The sequence below is a fragment of the Chroicocephalus ridibundus genome, chromosome 7, assembly GCF_963924245.1.
Source record: "Chroicocephalus ridibundus chromosome 7, bChrRid1.1, whole genome shotgun sequence".
NCBI lineage: Eukaryota > Metazoa > Chordata > Aves > Charadriiformes > Laridae > Chroicocephalus > Chroicocephalus ridibundus.
In genome coordinates, this window is record NC_086290.1 from 55,833,180 (window position 1) to 55,845,978 (window position 12,799).

General features: G+C 47.4%; 1 protein-coding gene across 4 annotated transcripts in view; it reads left to right on the top strand.

Moving 5' to 3' along the window:
- The window catches only part of MYO1C (myosin IC), a 61,477-nt gene that overhangs the window by 45,732 nt on the left and 2,946 nt on the right, over positions 1–12,799 (top strand). For all 4 annotated transcript variants that reach the window (XM_063340834.1, XM_063340836.1, XM_063340837.1 and 1 more), the window contains exons 14-31: positions 723–814; positions 2,793–2,887; positions 3,099–3,145; positions 3,430–3,510; positions 3,697–3,802; positions 4,346–4,463; positions 4,673–4,786; positions 4,968–5,044; positions 5,221–5,289; positions 5,714–5,798; positions 5,998–6,157; positions 6,907–6,990; positions 8,397–8,490; positions 8,599–8,654; positions 9,114–9,249; positions 10,812–10,882; positions 11,327–11,424; positions 11,670–11,769. In XM_063340834.1, coding sequence (XP_063196904.1) covers positions 723–814; positions 2,793–2,887; positions 3,099–3,145; positions 3,430–3,510; positions 3,697–3,802; positions 4,346–4,463; positions 4,673–4,786; positions 4,968–5,044; positions 5,221–5,289; positions 5,714–5,798; positions 5,998–6,157; positions 6,907–6,990; positions 8,397–8,490; positions 8,599–8,654; positions 9,114–9,249; positions 10,812–10,882; positions 11,327–11,424; positions 11,670–11,769 — 1,683 coding nt within the window. The remainder of the gene's footprint in view (positions 1–722; positions 815–2,792; positions 2,888–3,098; positions 3,146–3,429; positions 3,511–3,696; positions 3,803–4,345; positions 4,464–4,672; positions 4,787–4,967; positions 5,045–5,220; positions 5,290–5,713; positions 5,799–5,997; positions 6,158–6,906; positions 6,991–8,396; positions 8,491–8,598; positions 8,655–9,113; positions 9,250–10,811; positions 10,883–11,326; positions 11,425–11,669; positions 11,770–12,799) is intronic.

A 12,799-nucleotide genomic window follows, 5' to 3' on the forward strand; every position in this document is an offset into this window, starting at 1 on the left:
GAAGGGACCTTTAAAGGCCATCTAGTCCAACCCCCCTGGCATGGGCAGGGACATCTTCAACTCGATCAGGTTGCTCCGAGCCCCGTCCAACCTGGCCTTGAACGTTTCCAGGGATGGGGCATCTCCCACCTCTCTGGGTAACCTGGGCCAGGGTTTCACCAAAAAAAGTCTTCCTTATATATAGTCTAAATCTTCCCTCTTTTAGTTTAAAGCCATTACCCGTTGTCCTATCGTAACAGGCCCTGCTAGAATGTTTGTCCCCATCTCTCCTGCAGCACCTCTAGGGACTGGAAGGGGCTGTAAGGTCTCCCCAGAGCCTTCTCTTCTCCAGGCTGAACAACCCCAGCTCTCTCAGCCTGGGGCAGCGTAGTGGAAAACATGGGGAAGAACACAGGGGGGAAAACCAAAGATCTAAGCTTTTATTAGGATTATTTGGGCAGGTAGGAAGAGCTATGATAAACTGAACAGTGATGCCATGAAAGGTCGTATTGTATCACCTCCCTCTGCTCTCAGGAAAGAAACTTCCAATCCAGGCAGTCCGGAAGGAGGCACGTTTTCCTTTTCAGCTCAACAATTCTTCTTTTGTTGAACTAAGAGCTGGCCTACCTGTTAACAGGCCACAGGGTCACACTGGGGCAGTGTTTCAGTGAGAGAGAACTAGAGCTGCCCTGTGGGCTGACGAGCGCAGCAGGAAATCGATACTAGAATGTGTGTGTTTGTAGGATGAAGAATGTCTGAGACCTGGGGATGCCACAGATACAACGTTCTTGGAGAAACTGGAGGAAACTGTGAAGAACCACCCTCATTTTCTCACGTGAGTGTTCCCATAGCAGTTATACCGGTAGGATCCCAGCGTGTGATAGAGGCTAGAGCTTGAATCATTCCTAGATGATGTTACAAGTCATGGTGTGTATGGCAGTAGCGTCCTAGGTATACTGGGTCCCACATAAAAGATGATCATGTTTTCTTTTGTGAAGAGCTTAGATGGTGAGTTAAGGTAATACAGAATAAGTTGTTATCACTAACTGCCTTGCTTTTCTCAAGACTATGCTTCAGAATACAATAGGAGCAACACAACCCTTGTTACTGACTTCCCTCTTCACCGATCTCTTCCTGGCATCCTACTGCTAATACGTCCAAGGAATTCGCAGGCTGCGGCTTCTTGGCTCTTCCAGGATCTGGCCCAATAACTGAGGTGTGACAAAGGCGCTGGTTTGGGGTATTAGGCCAGATCATTCCTCAGCATTGATGACTTGAGTTAGATGTAGGAATAACTAGAACGTGGAGCAGAATTTTACTGGTAAAAGTAGTGTTCAGAGGTGTATATGCATTAGAATGATTAAGCAGTGTTCGCGCTTTTGAAATTGAGAGGCTTATATTGCACTAACTCACCTTTGCGCCTACCCGCTTCCCACATGATCTTGATACCCTCCTCTGACCTGGGTAACCCGTCCGTGTTGGCGCCGCTCCAGTTTGATGGGCGCGAATTCCACATTTCACCTTTCAGACTGTTTACTTCAGTTTTGGAGCTCCAAACGCTTTCTTATTCTTACTAAATCATAGAATCATAGAATCGCTGAGGCTGGAAGGGACCTTTAAGATCATCGAGTCCAACCTTTAGCCTACCCCGACAAAAGCCACTTCTAAACCATGTCCCTCAGTGCCCCATCTACCCTTTTTTTAAACACCTCCAGGGATGGTGAATCCACCACCTCCCTGGGCAGCCTATTCCAATGTTTAATAACCCTTTCAGTGAAAAAATGTCTCCTAATATCTAATCTAAACCTCCCCTGACGTAACTTGAACCCGTTTCCTCTCGTCCTATCACTTGTCACCAGGGAGAAGAGGTCAGCCCCCATCTCTCTACGACCTCCTTTCAGGTAGTTGTAGAGGGTGATAAGGTCTCCCCTCAGCCTCCTCTTCTCCAGGCTAAACAACCCCAGCTCCCTCAGTCGTTCTTCATAAGGTTTGTCCTCCAGGCCCCTCACCAGCTTTGTAGCCCTTCTCTGGACACGCTCCAACACCTCAATGTCCCTCTTGCAGCGAGGGGCCCAAAACTGAACGCAGTACTCGAGGTGGGGCCTCACCAGTGCCGAGTACAGGGGGATGATCACTTCCCTAGTCCGGCTCACCACACTATTCCTGATACAGGCTAGGATGCTGTTGGCCTTCTTGGCCACCTGGGCACACTGCTGGCTCATATTCAGCCGGCTGTCAACCAACATTCCCAAGTCCTTTTCTGTCGAGCTGCTTTCAAGCCATTCTGCCCCAATCCTGTAGCGCTGCATGGGGTTGTTGTGACCCAAGTGCAGGACCCGGCACTTGGCCTTGTTGAACCTCATACCATTGGTCTCAGCCCATCGGTCCAGCCTGTCCAGATCCCTCTGCAGAGCCAACCTACCCTCATGTTCCGCTTGTGCTCAGATGAGGCTCCGTACGGCATCCCGGGACTACGGCAGCCTGCTGCCAGCAACATCGCTGCCCTCTCGCCTGCTGCCTCTACTCTGATTTCATGTGCGCACAGAACCGCTCTGCAACCTCGCCAGGAAGCTGAAAGTTCATACTTTTGAAATAAACATAAATACATTTTATGACATTTTTGTCATTTGCTGGTCGATAACTCTTTATTTACTTTTGGTCTTGAAAATCGGCAAGGAAGATTTATTCTCCCGCCCCTCCGCTGTGTTCCGCTCTGGGATCAAATGCCATAGTGCTCTTTGAAGTGATTCCCCCCAGTAAAACAGATGTTTGTTCCTTTTATTTCTCATGAAGCTTCTTTGCTTCCTCACCAGGCACAAGCTCGCTGACCAAAAGACTCGCAAATCACTGGGGCGGGAGGAGTTCCGGCTTTCGCACTACGCTGGAGATGTCACCTACAGCGTTGCAGGTAAGTGTGTGCGTCATCTCCGCTGTCTCTCGCTCTTTTCTCCTCCTCTCGTCCTCTGCCCTTTGAATTAAAACAGCTTCGCTACATAGTAAAGAAATACCCCCACGCATCGTTTCATTAACCAGCTTAATTTCCCATCTCAAATTCCTGCCTTGTTGCGAAGTTCCTGCGGAACCGCGGTGGCAGCCTGAGCGGTTTCTTTTTCTTCCAGGTTTTCTAGATAAAAACAATGACCTTCTCTTTCGGAACCTGAAGGAGGTGAGTGTGGCCGGAGGACGTTTCCAGTACGCAGCAGAACGAGGAGTAGGGTTTCAAATGGGGTGGCACCTGAGGGGAAAGATTCTTCTAGACTCCACCTGGAGAATGCCTGTGCGTAGGGCTGCACTACAAAAAAACAAATTGAGGTGCCCAAAGTTCATTTTCTTATTAAAAAGCAAAACTAAACAAACAAAAAAATCCAAACAAATGGTTTTGTCCCATGTTACTTTGATAGTTCTCTGAAGAATACTCTGTATTTTATCTCTGAAAATGTCTCTCTGCAGACCATGTGCAACTCTGAGAATCCTATCATAAATCAGTGTTTTGACAGGACGGAGCTGACAGACAAAAAGAGACCTGAAACGGTAAGAACCCCAGAGCTGGAGGGAAGTGGGACTGTTTCCTCTTTCTAAAAGACGTGTCCTGTCTAACGTGGTAATCCAAATGCCAGCCTCTTACATTTAAAGCTGGGAAACTGAGGTTTGTTCTGCAGTCACAAGCGCTAGGGTTAAGTCATTGCTTTGTACATGCTTTTCTTTCTTTTCTCCTAGGCAGCAACTCAGTTTAAAAACAGCCTCTCCAAACTCATGGAAATTCTGATGTCCAAAGAACCCTCCTACATTCGTTGCATGAAACCAAACGATGCTAAACAGGCTGGTATGACCCTGCCGACTCTTCCTCTTTTTTTTTTTTTCTTTTTTTCTACAACAGCTATATATAGACCACTAGATCACAGTCAGTGAGGCACAGAAAGGCGCTCAAATGAAGAAGTCCTGCAAGATTTTTTCCTTTTGGGTTTGTGCCAGAGCTTCTCCTAAGGAGATGGTGGCAGTACCAGCAGCCAGGAGTCGGAATGGGAGCACTGGTCTTGGGTGGAGTAGGGTCATGTTTAAAGTGAAAAATTATTGACCTACGTAACTTCCTTTTAGTGACCTTTATTCTCCCTCGTTTCTTCCTCGTGTATGCATAGAACATCCTAAAAGAGAACTCCTTTTTGGAACTAAATAGAAATGTGTAGTAAAGGATGGGTGGGAAAGACTGAAGACATAAAGTAGGTTGTGCGGGACTTGCACCATGAGGATGGGTTGGAGGTTAAAGACAACTGCGTAAGATATAACCAAGAACTGAGCGTTCCTCTTCTCCAGATGGAGGCACAGCTGCGCATTAATCACGTTTCTCTGTTTTCATGCTCTCTCCAAGATCGATTTGATGAAGTTCTAATCCGACATCAAGTGAAATACCTAGGGTTGATGGAGAACCTCCGGGTGCGCAGAGCTGGGTTTGCCTATCGAAGAAAATACGAAGTTTTCCTGCAGAGGTGGGATGACCTTGGACTTCTCTCTCCTTCTGCTCTTGGTCCCGCAGATGTTTGAGGCTGGGGAGCTGTTCTGAACAGCAGAGAGACAGCCCTTACACCTGACAGGCTTATTTTCGAGAGGGAGCGAGAAGCATGGCCTCTCGCCCTTTCCGTCGCCCTGTATGGACTGGATTTCTCTCCCTAAGGTTTCTTCTGCTCTCAATTTACAGGTACAAATCACTTTGTCCAGAAACGTGGCCTACGTGGGATGGACGGCCCCACGACGGGGTGGCCGTGCTGGTGAAGCATCTTGGCTACAAACAGGAAGAATACAAAATGGGACGGTTAGTTCTTCTGTTTTCTTAATTTGAGATTATGAATCATTGGACTTCCACGTCGCTGCTTTTAAATAAGGCTTCTCTATCTAATGGGTGAGGAAAAGATTAGAGATCCCAAAGGGGATGCTAAGGGCAGGAAGCAAACTTCTCCGGCATGTTAAACGTAATTCTGCATTTCTATTTCTAGAACAAAGATTTTTATCCGCTTTCCCAAGACCTTGTTTGCAACGGAAGATGCTCTGGAAGTGAGGAAGCAGAGTCTGGGTGAGTCACACACACTGCAGTAGCTTCGTGGACAGTTAGCTGTCTGTTTTCTGATTATTTTTTTTTTTTTTGCTTTTTGTTGGGGGAGAGATTTTTTTCTTTAAAAAATTGACTCTTTTTCTACCAAAATCTGCTTGGTCACAGTTTCCAAGTTGCTGTTTTTCTTGCCATTTCAGCAACCAAAATGCAGGCCACGTGGAGAGGTTTCTACCGTCGAAAGAAATTCCTGCACATGAAACACTCAGGTATGAGAGAGAGAGAGAGGAAAGGGCAGAGCTGGGTAATGGCGTGGTTTGAAGTGGCCATTGCTGTCAGAGGTGACTTGCGTTTGATGTGCAAGAAGGAACATTCCCAAAGCCTTGCTGGAAGGAGCGTGGAAGCCGTCGGTGTGGTACCCAGCCCTTCCGCCCTTAGCCTGTGAGACTCCGAGCAAGAGAAGCAGACGTAACTCTTGTTCACGCAGCACTTCCCACCTGCTGGGGCTTTTTATTGACATTCATCCCTTGTATCATATTATTAAGAACTTATATTCCTTCCTGTATGCCGCATTGAAGGCTCTTTATTTCCAGAAGGGGCTTTCTTGAGCACTCTTTGTTGCCAGTTTCGTGTCAAGTCAGCATTGGTGCATGAAGGAGCTCGCTTTGTGTAAAATCTCCGTATTATTTTCAGCAATAGCAATCCAGTCCTGGTGGCGGGGAACCTTGGGACGCCGAAAAGCTGCCAAGAAGAAGTGGGCAGTAGAGACTATCAGAAGGTGCGTAAAGAATAACCCAAGCCATCAAATGCTTATTTCTCAACAATAGGATGATAAAAGTAAACTTTCTCGTCACTTCGGTATGTTTTTTAATAAATTACAACTACTGAGTAAATTCCAGAAAATGGTTTGGTTGGAAGAGACCTCTAAATATTGCTAATTTTGATCACTTTTCTAATAAACATTTTCTCTTCCTCAGGTTTATTAAAGGTTTTATTTACCGGAACCACCCTCGCTGCCCAGAGAATGAGTATTTCCTTGATTACATCCGCTTCTCCTTCCTGATGAACCTCAAGCGTAATTTACCAAAAAATGTTTTGGACAAATCGTGGCCAACTCCTCCTCCCTCGCTCTGTGAGGTAGGCACAAAGCAGCGGGTCAGGTCAATCACAGGCAGGATGGAGGAGGCTAACGGCAGCGTTGAAGACCACGGGCCACCAAAGGCCTGCGGGGACCCTCCTGCTGTCAGAGAAGAACGAACCAGGTTCTCGCTCAAGTTCCACCTTGCATTAGCATCTCTGCCGGTAGAATTAATCCAAACGTCATCACATAGGTGTAACTGGTGTATCTGTAAAATTATCAGACCTATAGCATTGGAAGTTCTTGGGAGTCTGGTGCTGTTGCAACACCATTTTCTACCGGTTTTCTGAAATTTCTGAAAATTTTCTTCCCTTTTTCTCTGAACAAATTAAGTTCCCCCTGGACAGTGAAATTGGCTGCAATGACAATGTCATTGCCTGCGAAGAACGTATTAAACTTCCTCTATTGCCATTATTATTCTGCATCTGGCAGAAGTGGGGGTTTAGCTCATCAAAACAAAATAGTGCGGAAAGGCCCAGTTATCCAAAGGTCTTTGTTTGGATTGCGGGTACAGCTGGAAGCAAGGAAAGGCAGAGCAGCGTCAAGTGGGGTGCTCCTGGTGTTTGTTCTCCCTTCTAAAGCAGGTGGAGAACCTCTTAGGTGGAAAATCAACTTCCTATTACTTAATTAAGTAACAAAACAGTATTTTAATTCAGCAATGCATTTTGTGCAGTTGCTTCTCCTCTGCCTGCACTGTTTGTCGGGTAATTCTGAGCTGTTTTCATGTCCTGTGCCACTTCTTCTTCAGGCGTCCCAGCTCCTGCGCCAGCTCTGTATGCAGAACATGGTCTGGACCTACTGCAAGAGAATCAGCCCCGAGTGGAAGCAGCAGGTACGAGACAACTTTACGTTATTTCACAAACTGCGCTGGTGTTCCCAAGAAAAGGAGGGGGGTTACTGTAAGAAATGAAGGAGGGGAGCAGCCGGGCGGGAGGGACACGGGCACCGCTACAGCAGCCGTGGGGAGCTGGAGGAACTCCTGAATCACTGCGTTCCGCGGCGGTCGGTTAACAACTCCACAAGAACGTGGGGTTTTTTTTGTTAGGGACAAAAAAATAAAAGAGCAGAATGTGCATTAAATAAAAGAAAAAGCATTATATACATATTCAGTATTAAACAGTGGTGTTGTGTATGCCCCTATATAATTTTTATCCTGAAAGGCCCTGTTATTCTTCCCATGGAAGATAAAAAATGTAAGAAGCTGCATTATTCTGCTTGTACCGTATAAAGTAAAGAGTAGGAATTCTGCAGACACAAAACTAGTCATTTTCCAAACAGAGAAGTTACATGAACAGTTACAGCTGCTGTTCTAGGTAAAAAGAATAAAAACTCCACTGAGATTTGATTCATCTTAGTCCTGAAAAGGTAGGGGGAGGGAATTTTTTTTATTTTGCAAAAAGGCTCAGTGAAGGGACATAATAGGAAATGCGTACGTTAAACCATTTAGATATAACTGTTAGGAGATGATAATAATAGTTGCCATTAAGCTTTTTTTTATTGCTTAGTATATCATACTGCATGTGAAGGCCTGCAAAGTATTAAGCACATGTAATGAAATGCCGTAGATTAGTTAGTGGCTGAGCCTGTGATTAAGGACACAGGATTAATAGCAGCCATTATCGAGCTGGAGGTGGAAACTCAGCAGAACACTTTCTTTTCCCCAGCAAACCAGACTCACTGATAAGGAGCATCTTTTACCCGTGTTTTTACCCGTAAATCACCCAGGTTCTCCATACCGTGCAGTAGCACCCAGAACGTGCATTTGCCCTAAATCACGCAGAAGGGCTTTCCTGTTTCCTCGGTCCCCGGTTTTGTTCTTGTTCTGAAGGAGCACGCGCTGGGAGCCAAGAGCACGGGTCATATTTACAGTGCGGGGTGACCGTGTCCTGGACTAATGCCACCGTGAAAGGGACCAAAGGTTTATGGTGACTAATCGCCTGAGCAGGCCCTCCCAGGGCACTATGGTACCTCAGGGAATGGTACTGTTTGTCAGAGGGGCGAAAAAAAAAAAAAGAGAAAGGAATTTCTTTTGCGCCCTAAAGATAGGGGTAGCTGTTGAAAATGTAAAAGGGAGGTATGGAATACTTTGGGTAATTTTGTGACTCGTATGATTCGGGAGGTCAGAACTAGATGATGCCTGCTAAAAGAAACAAAAAGGGAACATCTCCTTTAAGACAAATTTGGTTTTGTTCTGGAGAAATTTTATCCTAAACAAGAATACATCTTTCGTCCTTGCAGTTGGAACAAAAAGTAATCGCCAGTGAGATTTTTAAGGGTAAAAAAGACAATTACCCTCAGAGTGTTCCGAGACTCTTCATCAACACTCGACTTGGTGAGTAGATGTTGCGAAGTTTAACGGGAAGAAGCAGGGGGGGATTAATCGACTCTCTTCTTGCTAGAAGTTTCTTTCTGACCCCCGCCTCTTTGGTTTTAATTATAGGTAATGAAGAAATAAACGCTAAAGTCCTTCAGGCTTTAGAAAATGAAGCAATTAAGGTGAGATGTGTGTCCTAATACTTTTGTCAAGCTTCTAGGAAGACGGGAATAGCAGGAAGAGTAGATTTCTGGAGAAAATACAGCAAGAATTTTACATTCTATTAAGCGTAATGCCTTAGAAGATAGTCTGTGGGCCGAGCTGATGGCTCAGAAATACAATGTGGAGATTTGGGCAAGTTTAATTATGTCAGTTGAGAATCGAAGGGGTCGCAGGAAAGGAGAAACCTACACAGCCTGAAACTAAACCTGGATTTGTCAAGCCCGCAGTCAGACAGCTCAGAGCTCCTCTAAGTCAACAAGGAAATCGGTGGCAGAACTGAGAATAGGACTCCAAAGAACTGTCTCTATTCCCAGTTTACCAGCCCCCGGTCCGTACCTCCCCCGAGCTCTCTAGGCTAGAGGGAAGGCAGCCGACAATTAAACACGTTGCGTTTTTAGCACTGTTAACACTAATTTCAGTATGCAGTTCCTGTGATCAAGTACGACCGGAAAGGATACAAAGCAAGAGCGCGGCAGCTGCTGCTTACCCAGAGCGCAGTCGTCATAGTCGAAGAATCCAAAATCAAACAGCGGATCGACTACGCCAATCTGACAGGTAAGAATGGCGACATAACTGGCGTTTGGCTCACTGGACTGAAGTCAGGCCTCACCTTGGCTACAGATAGATAATAAACAATAATCAATTTGCATTTGTCCTGGACAGGAATGGAATTATCTGATACCGCAAGCATTTTAAGTCTGTAATATCTCGAAACCGAATTTTTCTAAAATTAAATTCCTTAAAATGTCACAAAAATTACTCAATTCGTCTCCCCCAAGCCCCCTCTTAGGTCATGCCCCCATTGCACATCTCTCCCGCAGGGGAGTTGCGCCATTGTTAGGTGGCAGCTGCCCCGGCCGCTGCTGCAGCTTCCAGCCCTCGCAGTGTCCGCCAGGGAGTGGACAGGCTGAGAGGGAACTTGGTCAGACAGAGAAAACGGCCGAGTCTGGTGCATTCTCGTCATTACTTGGCTTTGTCCGAAACCTCTCGCTTAACAAACAGCTTCAGCTTCGCTACGGTTCTTCTTTACAGGCAATTTTGGTGCTAATCATTTCAGTGTTAGCCTGAGGCAACTAAACCGCGTTTGTAACTGTCGCCCTGTGAAGTGGTTTCCAAGGGCAACACTAATTTTGGGTTCTGTGACTGCCCTAAGACACCGTGATGGCAGAGAGGGCTGTCTCTCTCTGCTGGGTCTGGGCTAGCTCGATTTAAATAGCTAATCCGGTTTGTATCCAGTGTCAAGATATTAAACAAAGTCCAAAAACAAACTATGAAGAAACAGACTCTCCTGAAACACAGCGTAGAGCTCCTTAACTCATCCCTACCCACCTGCCCCGGGGAGAGGATATTTTTCATGGAGCAAACGCGAGAACTCACAGCAGAGGCTGAACCCCTCACTCCCTGCATGGCCGGACGGCGTTGCTGGCTGGATGAGCAGAAACGCTGGATTCAGAGCCCGAGGCGGTCGCGGGACAGCGTAGTGAGAACCGACAGCAGCTCAGGGCCGGACCCGCGAGGACCAGCGAGCGGCTGCGGGTTCAGCCTGCCCCCAGGCCCAGCTGCAGGGCAGGCAAGGAGCTCACGGCAACGGTAACGTCCTGGAGCCAGGCTCCTGCGGCAGCGCTGGCCTTTCTTACCACACGTGGCAAAACGTGTAAGACAACAGTGACCGCGTTGTTCCACTTGTCCCTCTCCTCACTAGTACCCCAGTACTCGCACCACTCACCCCCCTACAGGGCTAGAACGAAGAGTGTGTCCAGTGGGTGCTGAGAAGTAAAATTTCGGTCCTAGGTCCCTTAACTGGCCAAAGTACCTCTTTTTCAAGTCCGTGAGGGTGATGGGAGTTTATAAACAGGCATTCTTCCTACTCCTGATGGACAGAGGCATCTGAAAGCTTCTTTTCCGTCTCCAAGAGCACAGTTATAAGCCGATTGTCACCTTGCAGCCTCTTCAGCCCCTCTGCTGTTGTGTTAGCGCAGCGCTTCCGGGCAGCTCCTCAGCTGTCGGGTTACTTGGCGTGAGAACGACAGTTGCTGCGTTCCTGGGAGAGGGTCCGAGACACACGTGAGACTCCTCCGGAGCTGGGATGGGTGTCAAATGGCCGTTCTCTGTTGCAGGCATCTCCGTCAGCAGCCTGAGCGATAACTTGTTTGTGCTGCACGTGCACTGTGAGGATAACAAACAGAAGGTAACGGGAACTCCTCCGTCATTTCTCCGGCCACCTTTAGAAAAAGTTTTAAAGGCAGAAAGAGCAGAAGATCCAGCTGGGAGGAGGGGGGGGCACACGTGGTGACACGTATATAACTATTTGGTGCCAACTCTAAGTAGCATTTCACTTCTGTTGACTCGTGCTCACAGATGGGGTTCACCAGTGACTTGGTCACTGACGGGATTGGTGCTGTCCTTGCCCCCATTAATTGATACCCTGTAAATAAACCAACTGCCCTCGGTGCAGCGTGACCCACAACAGAGACCCCGGAGATCTCCGCCAAACCACGGTCCGCTCGGAGAAGCGTTTTTCCCATGCTGACCTGCAGAGAGAGTTCTGTCCCTGTTAATTACAGTGTCATCATTTTGGTGTACTGACACTGTAAAGCCACGACCGTAAACCACCGTCTCTTTTCCCTCCCAGGGAGATGTCGTACTTCAGAGCGACCACGTGATCGAGACGCTAACAAAAACAGCCATGCAGGCAGGCAAAGTCAACAACGTCAACATCAACCAGGGCAGGTGAGTGGTTTTTCTTGCGTCGGTTCTGACGAGAGCTCTGCTTCAGCATTAACGGGCTACAGAAACATACGGCATCAAAAAGTACTAACGCATCTTAACGCAGGCTCCCCTTCCCTGAACGAGCGGATCTGTCGCAGCGAAGCATCGGTGCGACGCTGCCACTTGCACAGGAAGAGGGTAGAACTAAGCTAGCGCAGAGGCCACAACCACTCATCAAATCTGTTCTTACCTCTTTCTCTTGGCAGCATAAAATTTACAGTCGGGCAAGGCAAAGAAGGCATAATTGACTTTATATCGGGATCAGAACTGCTTATAGCCAAAGCCAAGAATGGCCATCTAACAGTGGTGAGTACAGGCCCAGGCTGGTGAGAAACAGTAGTTCACTTACGGTGGATCCAGGCCCAGACAAACCCTGTTTGCAGCAGACGGACACGTGCCACATGCCCAACGCGCTGCCCTGCCCTGCCAGCCTTTTCCCCAGTCGGAGCCGTGCGTTGGGCTTCTCTTCCTGCAGTCTTGAAAAACCGCCAGGATTACTCAAACCTCTCAAGTGATTGTGCTATCAATCGCTTCACCCCCCCGCCAATTCAGGCTTTAACGCTGTACTCTGTTGCAAATCAAATTTTAGCAAGAGGATTTAAAAACGTAGGATGCAAAAAAATAAATCCTCTTCCCTTCTCCCATTGTTTGTAGTCTTCCCGCTCATCAGATAGAGTCGTGCAGTTGAGTTATGCATTGTCAGATTAGAAGTTGTTCAGAAAAGAATCCACAGGACGCTGAGACTGCACGTGCCCCCTGCCCTGCAGGCTGGCCGGCCGCAGAGCAGCGCTCACCGTTCCCACTCGGCGCCTCACCGGAACGGCCCAGCCTGTAGGAGCCGCGGATGTAGCGCTGCCCTATGGAACGCCTATAGACACTGCTCAGGAAGAGAGAGTAGATGTGCACGGACACGCTCAAGTGAGGATCAGGCTGCTTTTATTAACAGCAAACCAAGTAACTTCTTGGACTATGAAGAAACACATCCTATAATTTTTTTTCCCCCCAGCTTTTGCAAGCCATCCCTAGGAACATTTTTTTAATTATTATTATTTTGCCCCTCTGTCCTCCTTCCTAGGCCATGCAAATTTGTATTCTACCGCTAGCCTAGGGAGAGGTTTTCAATATAACCTCAGGAACTGGGGTGTAAGAGCACCCCGGACTCCTTGAACTCACAGACTTGCCAAAATCTGCTTTTATTTCCCGCTGGGACTGGGCAACTTCAGCACTCGGGAGCAGAGCAAACGTTACATACTGTAGCGTGACAATTCCACAAGCCAGTCTTTGGTGCTCTTTAAAGATGTTTAGGAGCTAAAACCGTTGCAGCATCTTTGTTTTC